Genomic DNA, 16,874 nt, shown 5'->3' on the forward strand with positions numbered 1-16,874 from the left:
CAAGTGCACCAAGGGCAAGGCCCATTTCATTGAGGTATATTTGGACAGTGAGCTAGATGAGGAGTCTGAGATGGGAGCCGAGCAGGGAGATGAGGGAGGACAGTCATTCGGAGGGCCACCACCACCACCTAGAGGAGGATTGTTTGCCCCATCAAGGGGAGTCCTTGCTTCACTTCGGGGAGTGCCAAAGTATTTGACAATTAGAATCTGGGGGACCGTACAGGGGTAGCAAATGTCAGTCCTAGTGGACAGTGGGGTCACCCACAACTTTATTGATGCCCAAATGGTGGAGCGTAGGGGCATTCAGATAGAGACATTCGAGGGGTTCTCTGTACTAGTGCCAGGAGACCGGACCATGCAGTGCATGAAGTATGTTCCTGGGTTGACTGTGAAGATGGGGAACTACTCGCTCACTGATCACTTCTTTGTAATTGATGTCCCAGACACCAATGTGGTGTTGGGTGTCCAATGGTTGTATTCATTGGGGAGGGTCACCACTAACTGGAAGAAGTTAGAGATGGAGTTTATGGGGCTAGATGGGAAGCTAGTACTATTGAGGGGAATGCACTCTTATCCACCCCAGACAGTTTCAGCTCACCGGATGGAGGCAGATCTATGACATGGGGACATAGAGTGGGCAGTTGAGTTGAGGATCTTAGAGACTAGGGCTCCAAAATAGCTTGTGCACCCTGACATATTGCCCTTGTTCGAGAGACACCAGGGGGTTTTTAGGGAGATCCCACCAGGCAGACCACTAGATTGTGAGTTTGAGCACACTATTAAGTTGGACGATGAGGTGAACGCAGTCATCAACACCCTGTATAGGCACCCAAAGGCCTACCGGGATGAGATAGAGAAGGCCATCCAGGAGCTGTTGAGGTTGGGTCACATCAGGCCTAGTTCGAGTCCCTTCACTTCTTCTGTCGTGTTGGTGAATAAGAAGGATGGGACACGTGCATTGACTATAGGGCCCTCAATAAGAAGACATTGAAGAACCGATATCCCATCCCGCGCATTGACGAGTTGATGGATGAGCTTAGATGGGCGAAATGCTTCTCTAAGATAGATCTACGCTCGGGCTATCATCAAATCCGAGTGAGGGAGTAGGACATCCCTAAGATTGTCTTTCGTTGCCACTATGGACATTTCGAGTTCTTGGTGATGCCCTTTGGGGTAACCAACGCTCCAGGTACTTTTCAGTCATGTATGTACTATGAACCACTTGTTTTGTGGGCAGTTGAGGTGCTTCGTCCTTGTTTTCTTTGATGACATACTCATTTATAGCTGGACTTGGGAGGAGCAACTTCAACATTTGGAGGTAGTGCTATGCATACTTAAGAAGCAACAACGATATGCAAAGATTTCCAAGTGTGAATTTGGACTAACAGAGGTATTGTACCTGGGGCATGTGATTGGGGTGGACAGAGTGAAGGTACACCAAGAGAAGATCAGGGCCATTTTGGATTGGCCCACACCTAGGAACGTGACAGAGCTTAGAGAGTTCCTGGACATTTGCACATACTACAGGAGATTCATGAGGGAATTTTCATAGCTTGCAACACCTCTCACCGATTTGACAAAGAGGAGGGCTTTTGAGTGGACACAGGGGGCGCAGTAGGCCTTTGAGTGCATCAAGAAGGTGATGAGCAACTATGCCGTATTGGCTTTGCTAGACTTCACACGGACATTTGTGCTGTAGTGTGAGCCTTCCAGGGAGGGAGTTGGGGCCATGTTGACGCAGGGGGGCCACCCTATTGCATTTGAGAGCAGGAAGTTGCAACCACACGAATGACTATACTTAGTATATGACAAAAAGATGTTGGCCGTGATGCATGCACTCGCTGTTATAGACATTTTTGTGCCTTACAACTATAAGCATGAAATGTCCATAATCCAAGGGATCCAAAGTCCCTAAACATGTTGTTCCTACCCCTAGAGGAACAAGGCTAACAAACCACAACAATTCACAGAAGTTCTCCACCATAAACTGCTCAAAAACAAGTCAATTCAGGATCAATTCAGAAGCTCCACTAGCTGCCTGCGTTGAAATGCAGAGGCTACACTGGCTAGTTGCATTGCAACGCAGGTGGAAGCACTACCAGGGTGCGTTGAGCGGGAAATGACAAATGTCAGGGTCTCTTGTGAGAGGTGTCAAGACTGTGGAAGCTTCCAGAATCTTCCTCCATGACACTTGCCTTGCTGAGTTCGACTAAGTGATGAGTAAGAGGCTCTTAGTCTCCAAGTGGAAGTAAGAACTGACAGAGAGAGAGGACACTAGTCAGATCACAAGCTGACTCATCCTCACTCCAAACATCTATATATGGATCTCTTCTCCATGAGATCTGGAGGCTGGAATTTTGTTATTGCAAAGAATTGCTGTTGGTTTGAGATTGGAATCATTGGGTGCTTAATGCTTTGAAGGGAGGTGAAGATAGGAATTTCATTTGCTGGGAGGTAGATGCTGGATTGGAACTCTCTTGGTTGTATCTCCTCCTGAACCTTGTTATTCATCAATAAAGCTATCTTGGTTTCTCCTATATGCTGATGTGTCTTTGATGTATGATTGCATTAGTATATTTGGTTTATTTCTAATCCTGAACTAGTTATGAATATGAATCTATGTCTTTGTGTAGTGTTCCCTTCTTGTGATCTTGCAGGAACCTGTTGAAGCTGGGCGAGCGAGAAGGCAAGTAACTGGGAACTCCCAAAGAGAAGAGAAAACCGGATCGAGGGACAAACGGAAGACACCGGTTAATCCATCCATCTCTCTTCATTCTTAATTCATAAAGGAAGAATACTAGAATAGCTGTCTCGGTTTGTTGCTAAGGCACTGTCACACCTTAGGTGGATAGGATCGTCCTGCATAGGCATTTTTCCCCACAACAAATTGGCGACTCCACTGGGGAGATCTGTTTAGTCATTTTATTTGTGTTTCTATCATTGTTTGTTTCATAGACTCAACAGCAGCAATCGAACTGCATCTGCTATTCTCAAATGCAAAGTAGACAGCTGCTGCTTTGATCCAATCACTGGATTTGTCTATGATCTGAACAATGGACTCACAAATGATTTGATGATCCTTTGTGATAGATCTTAGTCCTCCTTCAAAGCATCCCTTTGATTGTACCTTGCTTGTTGCTTTGATTTGGCCTGAAACTGTAGATTAAATAGCAAACCGTGACCCAGAACCCAGTGAGGAACTCTCGTTTCTCCTTCAGCGCAGGCTCTGTGAAGAGACTCTGCATTTCAACGCAGTTCCCGTGAAGGCTACCTGCGTTGAAATTCAGTTTCCCTGTTATACAGGTGCGCTAATCCAGTTAGGCCTTGTGCAGCTGGGGTTCTCTGCTCTGTTTTGCCTTGTTTTGATCTCTGATTTTTGCAGCCTGTAACCAGCATAGGTACCTGTCTAATAACCCCTTTTCTCTGCTTAAATTCCGCCTCCTTTTGTACAAAAGACTGTGAGTGTTTTTATGTGTTTGTGGCGTCATTTACAGTTTCCCTTTGCAAGAGTGAAATAGTCATCCTGTAGCCCTTGATTCAGATCTGTTGATTGTGATCTTAGGAGAGAGTTCATTGGCTGTTTACAGTTGGTTATACATTCATTTTTGCTTTTGGTTTGAGTTTGTCTCTTTTGAGTGTCAAAACAAGTATTCATTTCGAAAATCGTTAAGTGTTGTAATCTCTTCTACCCTTTCTGATTTCGAAAAAGTAAACTTGTTTGTATTTGTCATTTAAAAGCAAATTCAAAGTTGTGCAAAAAGCTTTCTTTTTAGGCATCAATATTAAGAAAGCGGAAAACAAACACTTGCATTGTGCATTTGCATCTTGATAGTTTGCATGATTGATTTAGGGAAAGTGCATTTAGAGTGTGCTGATTGCTCTCTGAGAAAAGATGGTGTCCTTCTTTTCCCTTTGTAGCTAGGATTTTCATTGTTGAAAAAGAGATAAAATTTGCTTATCATCTTTTAGATTGCATTTAGGAAGTTGTATCTACATCTCGTGGTGAACCTCAAAAGGCAAACTTCTAAGAAAGATCAACATAAAATAAACTGAATGAACTTAATAACGCTTTGTAACATAACGCACAACATAGAGGTCTAGGCTAGAGACGTGTTCCGGCGTCGTAAAGCCTGGTGACTGTCGATCTCGCTGATGGTGGGTGATTCCTCCTGAGGGACGATAGCGCCAGTACGGATTGTACTCCCACGTACCGTCGAGTATATATTGGGAGACCCCTATAGGCATAAAACCTTTATCCTTAGGAAGCCGTGTCGACCGCCCTACTGATCGCAATGCACCGAACACAGCATTCGGGAAGATTGACTGCCGTACCGTAAAACGTATTCTGCAGTTTTGTGATTGGTTTGGCACACCCTCTACCTAGATCTCCAGAGCAGTTCCTTTTGGCCTTTTTCAGACTCTATAACGGAAAAAGTCCATCCGAGCATTTGTCACTTCGGGCTTGTTAAAACATCGAAGGCGACTAGAGTCATCTTTTGTTTTTTCTCGACTCTTTAAAATTGAAAAAACAAGTTGTGTCTAAAGCGTCATTAAAATTTATTTTAACAGAATAATAAATCACCCCTATTCCCGCGTTGATCTTTCAGTTGAGAAAATGGAGCCCTCCAACCAAGGAATTCCCCTTGGTGGAAGTCCTAGTCCCTTCTCCTCTTGGGGAGATGTTGGAGCGCCCCATATGGCCACATTGTCGCTTCCAGGACTGACAATCGGCTTGCCTGTCTGGCTCTTCTCAACTAATGTTGTTCAAAACACCACTGTTCCTGAGCAGTCGAATCAGCAGTTAGACCAGTCTAGAGCTGCCCACCAGCCTTCCACTTCCTCTAACTCTTCCTCTCCTCCTTCCTCTTCGCTTGATGGAGCTGGCAAAGCCAAAAGCCAAGCTCCTAAGGAGAAGAAGGAAAAGAAGAAGAAAGAGAAGAAGGAGCCAAAAGCAACTGGGGGCAAGCAAATGGCGTCTAATGAAAATCCACACACTGCACTGACCAGGCCTAAATCGCCATGTGTCATATGCAAGGGAGACCACTTTCACAGAGATTGTCCTTGCATCCCTCGGATACTAAGGGACTGGTCTCCCCGATTGCACAATTCGGTGGCGTCAACCTCTGATAGCCATGTTGACAGCACACCATCAACTAGTGAAAGTGAAGCCACAGGACAGAGAGGGAGAGCTAGATTTCCCTGCAAACTGTGTGAAGGCGACCATGCCATCCACCGTTGTCCCTTCTTAGACGAGGCTAAAAGAGTTTTGGAAGATCGCCCGGTTTTACCAGCGCGACTTCCTCCTGGATATCAAAAGCTCCTGCCAAGTCCTTCACCAGTTGAGAACCCGGCTGGCCCGCTCAGGTGGTCAGCCGAAGCACCTATCATTGAGGATGAACCGTCCGAATCCATACCTGACGAAAGTCAAAAGGTTGAGGCGGCAGTTGACCCGGTCTTGCCTTCAGAGGTTCTATCTTCGAATGATACCATCACAGAAGAGAATAAAGACGACACCGTCCAAATTCTCTTCATCAACACAGACTCCGACGAACAAGGGGGAAATTTGCCCATTCCTTTATCGCAGGAAGGAACTTCGTCAGAGTCATACCCGGCCGTATATTCGGTCCCACCACCAAGCAACCTAGTTGTATCCTTCGATTGGAACCAACTAGGCAGACCCCGGTTGCCAGCAAGCATACCATTCAGAATTATCGTTCAAATATACAGAATGGTAATGGCTGACACCATCATTGATGAGGGGCCCGGGGCATCTGTGAGTATCCTTTCCTCTATTGCTTGGAAAGAGCTTGGTTCGCCAGCGCTTTTGCCTGAAATGAGAAATCTGACAGGCTTCGATAAAGGAACCAGTCGACCTTTAGGGATTCTTCCCAATGTGCCAATCACATTGAAAGGGAAGACCGTTCAAATGAACGTGATGGTCGTTCAAGGACCCTTGGATTATAACCTACTCCTTGGACGAGACTATATATATTGCATGGGAGCCATCGTCTCCTCACTCTTTAGAGTAATGTGTTTTCCACATGAAGGAAGAATGGTCAAGCTCGTGGACCAACTTTCATTTCCTGGATCACGCATCGCAAATAGTCATATACCATCCCTAAATGGTCTCTTCACGCAAGAAATGTCTCAACCCACGGTCCGTCCTCCCGATGAGCGTGAGTGATTCGGAAGGATATGACTGGAACCCAGGGGGCATGCGTCCTGGTCTGCTTCGGCAGGAAAACTTTGGGTATAGGGTAGGTTTCCGCGGGAGAATATGACTAGTCTGTACCCCGTCCGTGGTTGGAAGAGGGGTTATTCTAGAATATGATTCTCTTGTCAAAGCTATGTGTTTGGTGCCTCACCTTTGTCTATCTCGGTAGACACCGCCGAAGAAGTGTTTTGTTGAAAGAATAACAGAACAATCTTTGGGTAGCCTGAAAGAGGTAGGCCTCTCCCGATAGAACGAATGTTTTGTCTGCAAATTGAGGGGTAACCTTGAAATCATATTTTATACCTGGGGGCATGCAAACCTTTTGGAGTGCAAGCAAGGGGCGGCTATTTTTTTTTTTTTAATTTTTAGGTCCTCCCTTTAAACCCGTAGGTCTAACCCTTTAAACTCGTAGGATTAGTCGTTTCCGAACTTGCATAACGAAAGGATCCGGAGCAAAGCTTTGTAAGATGAAGCTCCATAAAAAATAGAATCTTAATGAGACATTCTTATCATATGACTGGATTAATCGAGCAGTTTTAGCATACAGTTCATGCTCGTTAAAAAATAAACGCAAGATCCGAGCAGTTTTAGCGCATAGTTCATGCTCGTTAAAAAATAAACATAAGATCGAGCAAATGTTTCCACCCGCGATTAAGCTCGTTAAAAAATGAACGATTCCGGTAAATAACCACCGTGAATGTAGCGACATCAACCATTAAAGCCTTGGTCGTGTTTGCCCACCACCTCCACTTTTCCATTGGCCGATCATTCACCTCCATATGATTGTTTACCCATTTTGAGGAACAGCTGCGAAGAGTGATTTCACTAGCCATCCTTGTGACACTGCCGTGATTTGGAAATTCCAATCCTTCCCTGGAATCAGCTGCTACCCTTTTTATCACTCGTTCCTCAAAAGACGAGTCTTCTTTAAGCTCTTTTCATCTGACTCGTGAAATATGAAAAGATTGCCGAGTTTTGGCCTTCCAGCTCAATAAAGTGACCGGAAGAGCTATCCCTCCTCTAGATTTTAATCTTTTTGGACCTGAGGGATTATTGCACAAAAAGATCGAGCGCTTGTTTTATTCGGCTCGTTAAAGATATCGAAAATCCATCCCTTCTGTATTGTTTTATACTTTTTCGGACTTAAGGGATTAGATGACGAAAAAGGACTTTTGGAGTTAACTTTATGTACCTTTTCAGACTCTCTAAAAATGAAAAGGACCGAGTTATCCTTGTCGTTAGACTCGTTAAATGCATGAAATAGCGACAAACTTGTCTTTAGACGAGAACGAGTTTCACTATCGCTAGGCTCGTTAAAACATAGCGATGGGCTTGCCCGAAGGGCAAGTTATAGAACAAGCATATGTTATCCTCCTCAAGCTTGACAAAAATAAAGAGGTACTGGTCAGCAATGACTGGGGAAAAATTGGGAGAAACTCAAGAAAACTTTGATGGTAGCAAGTCGCTCTTGAACATGACACTTTTCCTCCGTACCACAATCGGGTTGGGTTGTTTCATTCACCGGTCACATCACCATGGTCTCGCCATACCATCCATATTTGGGGTAATGCTACCGATCCATCGCATAAGTGTCGCCATATGTTCAAGAGAAGTCGTTCAGAGAAGTCACCTGTGTCCCATCCACTACCATACATTATACTCTTTCATGACCGCCACCCTGAATCATATGTCATCAGATTGTTTTCACCTCCATCAAAATCATTAGCTCCGTTCCGTGTCATCGATGTGGGATTCATTAAGGCCCTCCTTTGACAGATCGCTTCTTGTCGACATCAGCTCATTATCCAAGAAGTTGATCTAGGAACACCCCCTTCAGTACTTTGAAGCTTGCATGCCTCAATGGCAAGTTTCTCACTTCCGGCGACAGGTATACATCAATGACCTTCGACCGAAAGATTTTGCGTGGTGTTCGACGCCAAGTCCTCTATTCACACCACGTGAATTGTACTGCAGTACCTTGAGGGTCATCTTCATTATCGGTGATTCCTCTCGCGCTTGTTAACAATTTACATCATTGACTGGTAATCAAGCGATGTCTTTCCATGTTCGACTTCAGAGCAATTCTCACATGGATCGACTTGTACTTAGAGTGAAGATCGGACGAGATTGAAGACCCCGGATCTAGTTTCATCCATCCGGGCTGCGATATATATTCAGGAAATAAAGACATAGAAATGTACAGCCTTACGGCACAGATAATCATCCTACCAAAAAGATGATGGCTCTATCAGAATCATCAGTCTATCATCAGACGATTGTCTGTTATATGTACATGAAAATGAATTCATAAAGCTGAGCATGGGAATGCCCGCCTCAGCTAGATCATGAAAAAAGTATGAAAATAATGTATTATATTATATTGTATTATAGGTCTCCTCCCAGCATTGAAAGAACTTTGGATCCTCCTAATAAAGCATTTCACCCGATAAACGGCCTCATACTTTAGGGGGCAACTGTTATAGACATTTTTGTGCCTTACAGCTATAAGCATGAAATGTCCATAATCCAAGGGATCCAAAGTCCCTAAACATGTTGTTCCTACCCCTAGAGGAACAAGGCTAACAAACCACAGCAATTCACAGAAGTTCTCCACCAGAAACTGCTCAAAAACAAGTCAATTCAGGATCAATTCAGAAGCTCCACTAGCTGCCTGCGTTGAAATGCAGAGGCTACACTGGCTAGTTGCATTGCAACGCAGGTGGAAGCACTACCAGGGTGCGCTGAGCGGGAAATGACAAATGTCAGGGTCTCTTGTGAGAGGTGTCAAGACTGTGGAAGCTTCCAGAATCTTCCTCCATGACACTTGCCTTGCTGAGTTCGACTAAGTGATGAGTAAGAGGCTCTTAGTCTCCAAGTGGAAGTAAGAACTGACAGAGAGAGAGGACACTAGTCAGATCACAAGCTGACTCATCCTCACTCCAAACATCTATATATGGATCTCTTCTCCATGAGATCTGGAGGCTGGAATTTTGTTATTGCAAAGAATTGCTGTTGGTTTGAGATTGGAATCATTGGGTGCTTAATGCTTTGAAGGGAGGTGAAGATAGGAATTTCATTTGCTGGGAGGTAGATGCTGGATTGGAACTCTCTTGGTTGTATCTCCTCCTGAACCTTGTTATTCATCAATAAAGCTATCTTGGTTTCTCCTATATGCTGATGTGTCTTTGATGTATGATTGCATTAGTATATTTGGTTTATTTCTAATCCTGAACTAGTTATGAATATGAATCTATGTCTTTGTGTAGTGTTCCCTTCTTGTGATCTTGCAGAAACCTGTTGAAGCTGGGCGAGCGAGAAGGCAAGTAACTGGGAACTCCCAAAGAGAAGAGAAAACCGGATCGAGGGACAAACGGAAGACACCGGTTAGTCCATCCATCTCTCTTCATTCTTAATTCATAAAGGAAGAATACTAGAATAGCTGTCTCTGTTTGTTGCTAAGGCACTGTCACACCTTAGGTGGATAGGATCGTCCTGCATAGGCATTTTTCCCCACAACACTCGCCAAGTTCCGGAAGTATCTAGTGGGCAACCATTTCAAAGTGAAGATTGACCACAACAGTCTTAGATTCTTCTTGGAGCAGTAGTCATTGGAGGAGCGGAAGTAGAAATGGGTCAGAAAGATCCAAGCCTATGATTTTGAGATTGAGTACGTCAAGGGGAACCACAACGTGGTAGCAAATGCACTCTCCCGAAGATCCGTAGCATTATCTTTGACGGATGTTACTCATGACTAGAAGGCTCAACTCTTGATTGAGTACTCCAAATACAGGCAAGCTCACGAGATTTTGGACGGCATGCACAGGGATGACAGATTCTGGGTGATGGATGACGTGATCTACTGCAAAGACGAATATATTTGGTGCCAGGATCTTAGCTTAAGGAGAGGATTATGCAGGCAGCCCATGATTCCCCGTAGCAGGACACCCGAGCTTCCTCAAGACATATCGTGCTATTAGAGAGAGATTCTCATGGTGGGGGCTCAAGGGAGACGTGTTGAGGCACGTGCAAGAGTGCGTAGACTGTCAGAGGAACAAGGTGGAGCTGTCACATCCCACCGGTTTATTATAGTCACTTCCCATTCCAGAGAGGAAGTGGGAGAGTGTGTCCATGGAATTTATCATGAGGCTCCCAGTTGCGTAGGAGTGAGATTGCATTTATGTGGTGGTCGACAGACTGACCAAGTTTGCCCATTTCTTCGCCATCTCATCGAGATCTTCCACCTCCCAGGTGGACGATTTATTCTTTTGGGAGGTCTAGTAGTTTTATGGGGGCTTTCTGGCAGGAGTTGTTCCGATTGGTGGGGACAAAGCTTACACCCAGCACTAGCTATCACCCTTAGACAGATGGGCAAACCGAGATCGTGAACAAGTGGTTGGAGGGGTACCTATGCAACTATGTGATGGGTCAGTAGAGAGCGTGGGTCATGTGGCTTCATCCAGAAGAATTCTGCTACAACACCACTTATCACATGTCGATCGGTATGTCTCTTTTTCGAGCACTTTATAGATATGATGCACTCTCTTTTTCTGACATGATGTTTGGAGATAGTTCAAGAGAGCCAAGAGATTCTCTAAGCTCTTAAGAACAACTTGCAGGTGGCTCAAAATTAGCAAAAGATGTATGCTGATAAGCACAGGGTGGAGAGACAGTTTGAGGTAGGGGACATGGTCTACCTACGCTTGCAACAATATAGACGGTCTTCACTTAAGTAGAAGGGAGTAGAAAGACTTCGACCCCGGTGTTATGGGTCGTATAAGGTGGTCAGGAGGTTTGGAGAGGTGGCTTATGAGTTGGAGCCACCTTCAGAGAGCAGGATCCACAACGTGTTCCATGTCTCATGCCTGAAAAAGGTGTTGGGGCAGTAGGTTACAAGACTGAGTTGCCTCCCTTAGATGATGAGGGGAATTTGGTTTTGACACTAGAGTTGATATTGGAGACCCAAAAGAGGAGCTTGAGGAATAGGGTGATCAGGGAGCATTTGGTCAAATGGAAGGATTTGTCGGAGGAGGATGCTGTGTGGGAGAGTGAACAAATTTTGTAGCATCCAGCTTTGCAGTTGCTTGGGGACAAGCAACATCCAGGAGGGGAGGACTATAATGTCCCTTCCTAATAATTTTCCCAAGGTGAGAGGAACAATTTTGTTATTTTTGGTCTAAGGCAATTTTTGGTGAAGAAAACTTAGGAAAAGTGGGTCGATGAGCATCTTAGTGGAATGTGGGGGCCACTTACCCACAAATAATACACACCCCATGGTAAGCAATTTGATTTTCCTAAGTGAGGTCGAAATTAGAGATGGGACCCACATGAGACTCAAGGCCAGTAAGCATAAATAGGAGAAGAAAAGCATCATTTGGGGCCTTTTGACAATTTGAAAACTCATTGTTGCTTTGGTTGTTAAGTTGAGCCACAACGTGCTGCTTAGCACAAGAGCTTCCCAAGGAGTGAAGCTCACCCTTTCTTCGGTGGACCTCAAGTGCCACCCTAGGAAGGTTTTTATTTTTATTTTGAGACCGGGGTAGACATATCCTACAGGAAATCACGCTGTTCTGGTTTAGCAGGGACGCAGTAGAGAAGACCACACAGTCTTGGAGGAGCAGAGGTGTTGGGGATTGGGTGTGAAGTGTTGCCGGAGTGTCTCTTGACCAATTTCTAGCCTAGAGGATTGAATCTTCAGCAGGAGAGAGAGCATAACATTCAGAGCGAATGTTTTTGCTCAAAGACTGCGTCATCACCTATAGGACTACACAGTGATTGGTGTGGGTTGTCCAGAGAGAGTCTTGGCCGGAGGATTGAGGAGTTGGGTTGCTGGGATTTTGGTTGGAGGCTTATTTGGAGGGGATTTATAGCATTTTGGGAGCAGGAAATGACAGACTCAGCTACAGGCGTAGATTTTTGGTTTTGGATGAGGTCCAAGCTGTGGGAAGCTGAATTTGGAGGGTCAAAACTAGGAAAAACCCCTTCTTGGTTTTTCTGGGTTTTTGGCAAGGAGTCCACCCCTAATTTTATAGAATTTTTTGGGCAGTTTCGAGGGGGAAAATCAGGGTCTGAAGTCATCCAACAGTGTAGAAACATAGGGCGAGCGTAGTTTTCTGGAGAGCAACATTTCTACAACAGTTGGGAACTTTTGTATTGATCACCTAAGGTTTGTAGCTTGCCTTGTGCAAGCCCAGGTGCACTCCTTCCATCTTCTGTTGTACTCAAGCAATTATAATTAATAAAAATTGGCCAATTTGGTGTTCCGAGCAGAATTTTTGTTTACAGAGTAAATTTCTATGTTGAAATTATTGCATGTCTTTGTTATCAATGTAAATTTCTATTTGTAATATTACAAAATCCCTCCTCAAGGCTGGGAAGAGTGTGGGAGGTGAATATAATGTACGCTAGAGCGTGGTAAGATGATACAAGGAGGTAGTGGGTGTGGCATGAGCCTGCATAATGTATGATGAACTGATTCTATGTAAGGATAATGGAACTACTGAGTGGTAAGAGGGGAGACTATCATGGAATTATGAGGGTGGAACAATAACCATTGACAAAGAGGTCCCCCATTTTGCCTTGAAAAGCAAGGTTGGCTTGATGAACCATGAGAGAATTGTTGAAATGGAGAACATGAAAGGAGACAAGAAGGAACTGAGAAAGGGGAGAAATTATACAATGGAAGATTGAGCTTGGTTTGCTCTCAAAGAGGAGAGTACCCAGCTGAAGGTGTCGGATTTTATTTTTATAGTCTCCTACAGTGGTGAGATTAGGGATGTTGAAATATGAGGCGAGTTTTAGACCTGGGAACAGGGCATAGGCTTCAGCTTGGTTAGGCTAATTGTAGGTTCCATGAAAATGAAAGTTTAATGGTTCCAACTTCCTCCTGGGTCATAGAGTCCCTTCTTGCACCTGCCTTCTCAATATGCCTCCAACAAGTTACATTATTACTTCAGCCAGCAAAAATGACAGTTCTGGAGGGTCTATCTTGACAGGTCGTAACTTTATAGATGTTTCTCAGAACTTAGAAGTAATATCGTATCATATATCATATTTAAGCCACGAACATTCTCTTTCAAATGACACTATTTTGACTTCAATTTGAGCTCGTTGTCAAAAGTTATGGTGTCTGTAATACATGACCTTTTATGCCTACTTTCCGTAGATTAATTGGTCTGTTACGACCTATACTGTGCCTGAATGCAGAAATGGGACACTAATACTGCAAATGCAAATTTGAACTGAAAATAGCTGTAGATATTTGTTGAAATAAAGCTGCAACAACAGAGATGAAGCTTAAAATAAAGGATGAAAGATAGAAAATGTTTGCCACATGCACATAAGCATAATTGTTGGGGGCACCTACCCTTCCGTGAGTGGACTGCACCTGCAAATCTGGATTGGTTCAGGGAGAACTTCTTGAAAATGGAATTGAGAGGGGGATATAATTTGATTGATAAATAGAAAAATGGATACAAGAGAGGGGGAAAACGCTTATATATATAAAGATAGTGAATCCCTGACTTGTGGCCCAAGCTACTTTTATTGGGTAATTAGCCCCTATTAATACTAATTAGTAATTAGGATTGTTTAACATAGTTGGCCTTGTACATTGATACATCAATATACCCCAAAGACCAAGGACCAGAACTTTAGCATGTTACATTACATAATTATGAGCTTATAAGCAAGGTAGCTCATTTACCTATGGTTTTATAAAAAAAATAGTTGTGTTTAGGCACACAACACATTGCCAACGTATCCTAATTCATTCAAGATTATGAATTCTTGCTATATTAAAATCTTGTGGACACATGATAATGTCATGCAGCTTAAAGGGCCCTTAATACCAATTTTATGCCTAGCTAGTTTTTTCTCATGATAACCAGAATTCTATGTGATTCATTGCCAGAAATGCATCCGTTCTCTCATTTGGTTGACAACACTTTGCTTTGTACTTGAAGATCTACTAATCCCAGGCCATCTTTATGTTTAGGCAAAATAGTCTTCCCAAGTGACTAGTGTGAGGCCTTGGAAGTCAATCTCTTTGCTAAAGTGGAACCTTCTCATAGTTTCAATGCATAGTTTGTGATCACATAAGATGGAAACCAACAGTAGTATACATGCTCACCCTCCAATATGCTAGATGCCACTGTGATTTTACCAGCAATAGGAAGATTGTAATTTGCGATTATACCGTCCAAGGTTTTTTCCCTCAATCTTTTCTAAAACGCAATCCACATCTTATTGAGAGGGACATCTACACCAAAAGAGATGTCCACTCGTTTGGTGATTTATCTTGTTTAAGGATAGCCCAATTGGGATCAAATAAATCAGCGAGAAGACTTGATTAGTGCCTATAACACCACACAACCTTTCTTGATTGCAGCATTGCTAGCAACTGTATCTGGAGCTCTAACAAATGTGTCAAGACAGTTTATGAAACCTACACCAAATATCTTTTATTTTTATTTTTTCAATCTTTTCTTTCTTTTGCTTCTTTTGGCATTCATCAAATGACAAAAATCTGGTCTCACATCTTACCAGTGATGTGCTCACCTATTCACCATTTTCTTCCACTTCTGTTTAAATTGCTTCAAATATGTGACTGTATTGCACCCAAATATGTTTTGGCACTTATTTTTCTGAATTATATTACTTATTGTACAAGTCTCTTGCAAGACAATTCATAGAGTTTGGAATTGATTGCTATGCAATGGTTTTGATTGCAGAATTCTACAGAAGTGGATTTTTTTACAGAATATGGAGAAGCTAATCGCTATAAAATACAGGAAGTTATAGGTAAAGGGAGTTATGGTGTTGTGTGCTCTGCAGTTGATACCTTGACTGGGGAAAAAGTTGCGATAAAGAAGATAAATGATATTTTTGAACATCTGTCTGATGCAACCCGAATCCTTCGTGAGATCAAACTTCTCAGGCTTCTAAAGCATCCTGATATTGTTGAAATCAAGCATATTATGTTACCACCCTCAAGAAGGGAATTCAGAGATATTTATGTAGTATTTGAACTTATGGAGTCTGACTTACACCAGGTGATAAAGGTTAATGACGACTTGACACCAGAACATTATCAATTTTTCTTATACCAGCTTCTTCGAGCTTTGAAATACATTCACACAGGTAACGGCTAGCTATTGCATATTCTTTTGTCATTGACCAGTTCAAGCTTAGAACACTTTAGGAATATATAATCTGATACAGTTGATAGAACCTGAGGTGGTTATTGCTCCCTAACATTTGTGTGGACATACAAGATTGGAATCTCAGATATGAATCCAATTATTGTTTTTTCCATCAAAATGCTTGTAGAAATTGTTATGCCTACTTCTCCCTTGAATTTGTCCTTTCATATGTTCATTGTTAAAAATATCGAGTTTGTGGGAAGGTTTATTTCTGCAATCTGTTTTTACTTTCCTTTGTCCTTGTTTACTTGGGAGATAAATGCAAATATAAATTTCTCTGTAAGTTCTTAGTTTCATTCCTTTTTTTTTCTAGCATCTGATCGATCTTTCAACTTAACACCTTTGTTCTCAAAGGCTAATTAAAGGATAACTTTGGGTGGTAAGGTTGTGCTACTTCTACTTTGTTTATCCATTTTCTTGGTTTTAATTTCAATTTGATAACTGCTCAGTCGTCACTGACATCTTGAAGATTTTTCATTCTGCACATTAGCACCATTGTTTCTTCTTCATATGTTTATAACTATTTGAACTCTATGTATGGTAAGCTCTTCCATGCTTTTTTGTAAAAAAGCTTCCTTTTTACTATTAATATATCAATATGTACAGAAACAGCAATTTTTACAAAACAAAAGGCCTTTATGGTAGCCATCACAGTCATGAGTCAAAGGCGTTAAATGCCATAAAATATTGATCAGAACTCCCCTAGATCATTGCTACACTATGAAGCGCCACATGGCACACAAAAAATAAAGGTATTAAAAGCCCAAAATTTAAGGGCATTAAAGGGTATGGTAAGTTATTTCTATGTTTGTTCTTACTATATAAGTTATGCAAGGGATTTCCATTAGGTTTTTACATTCTACGGTTTTATACCCCTCACAACATGATGCAGAATAGTAGACCTCTGAAAAAATTAGTCCGTGCTAGTATAAATAGTTGTTTGTGGACCTTGACACTTATTTTTGTGTCATTTCCATGGCCAAATCAAAATATATGAAATCTTTTCTAATCCATTTGAATTAATCATTGTGTAGCAAATGTTTTTCATCGGGACCTGAAACCAAAGAATGTCCTAGCAAATGCTGACTGTGTACTCAAAATTTGCGATTTTGGCTTAGCACGAGTAGCCTTTAATGATACACCCACGGCAATCTTCTGGACGGTATGGCCTTTTGATTATACTTTTTAAGATTATACATTTTGCACCTGCCTACAATAAGCTCAATTTTTATTATACGCATAAGGGTTGCTGTTAGCTTGCTGCCTTCAAAAACTGATTTGGTATTTTCCAGTTTCATTTTCTTCTAAAAGGAAAAGTATTTCTGCTTGGCAGGATTATGTTGCCACAAGATGGTATAGGGCTCCCGAGTTGTGTGGATCCTTTTTCTCCAAGGTTTGGATTCTAATGATTTACCTTGTTTTTATACATATTCAATTCCAATATATGTGTTGGTATCACC

The 16,874-nt window shown here is 42.5% G+C and overlaps 1 protein-coding gene across 1 annotated transcript in view; it reads left to right on the forward strand.

The window, feature by feature from the left end:
- The window catches only part of LOC149231061 (mitogen-activated protein kinase 15-like), a 62,770-nt gene that overhangs the window by 1,252 nt on the left and 44,644 nt on the right, over positions 1-16,874 (forward strand). Inside the window, exons 2-4 of the mRNA XM_089381527.1 lie at positions 14,944-15,352; positions 16,449-16,576; positions 16,748-16,807. Of these exons, the coding sequence (XP_089237653.1) occupies positions 14,944-15,352; positions 16,449-16,576; positions 16,748-16,807 (597 nt within the window). The remainder of the gene's footprint in view (positions 1-14,943; positions 15,353-16,448; positions 16,577-16,747; positions 16,808-16,874) is intronic.

Source organism: Pinus tabuliformis, chromosome J (assembly GCF_031772625.1).
Source record: "Pinus tabuliformis cultivar Carrire ecotype Pingquan chromosome J, CPIR1, whole genome shotgun sequence".
NCBI classification, from domain to species: domain Eukaryota; kingdom Viridiplantae; phylum Streptophyta; class Pinopsida; order Pinales; family Pinaceae; genus Pinus; species Pinus tabuliformis.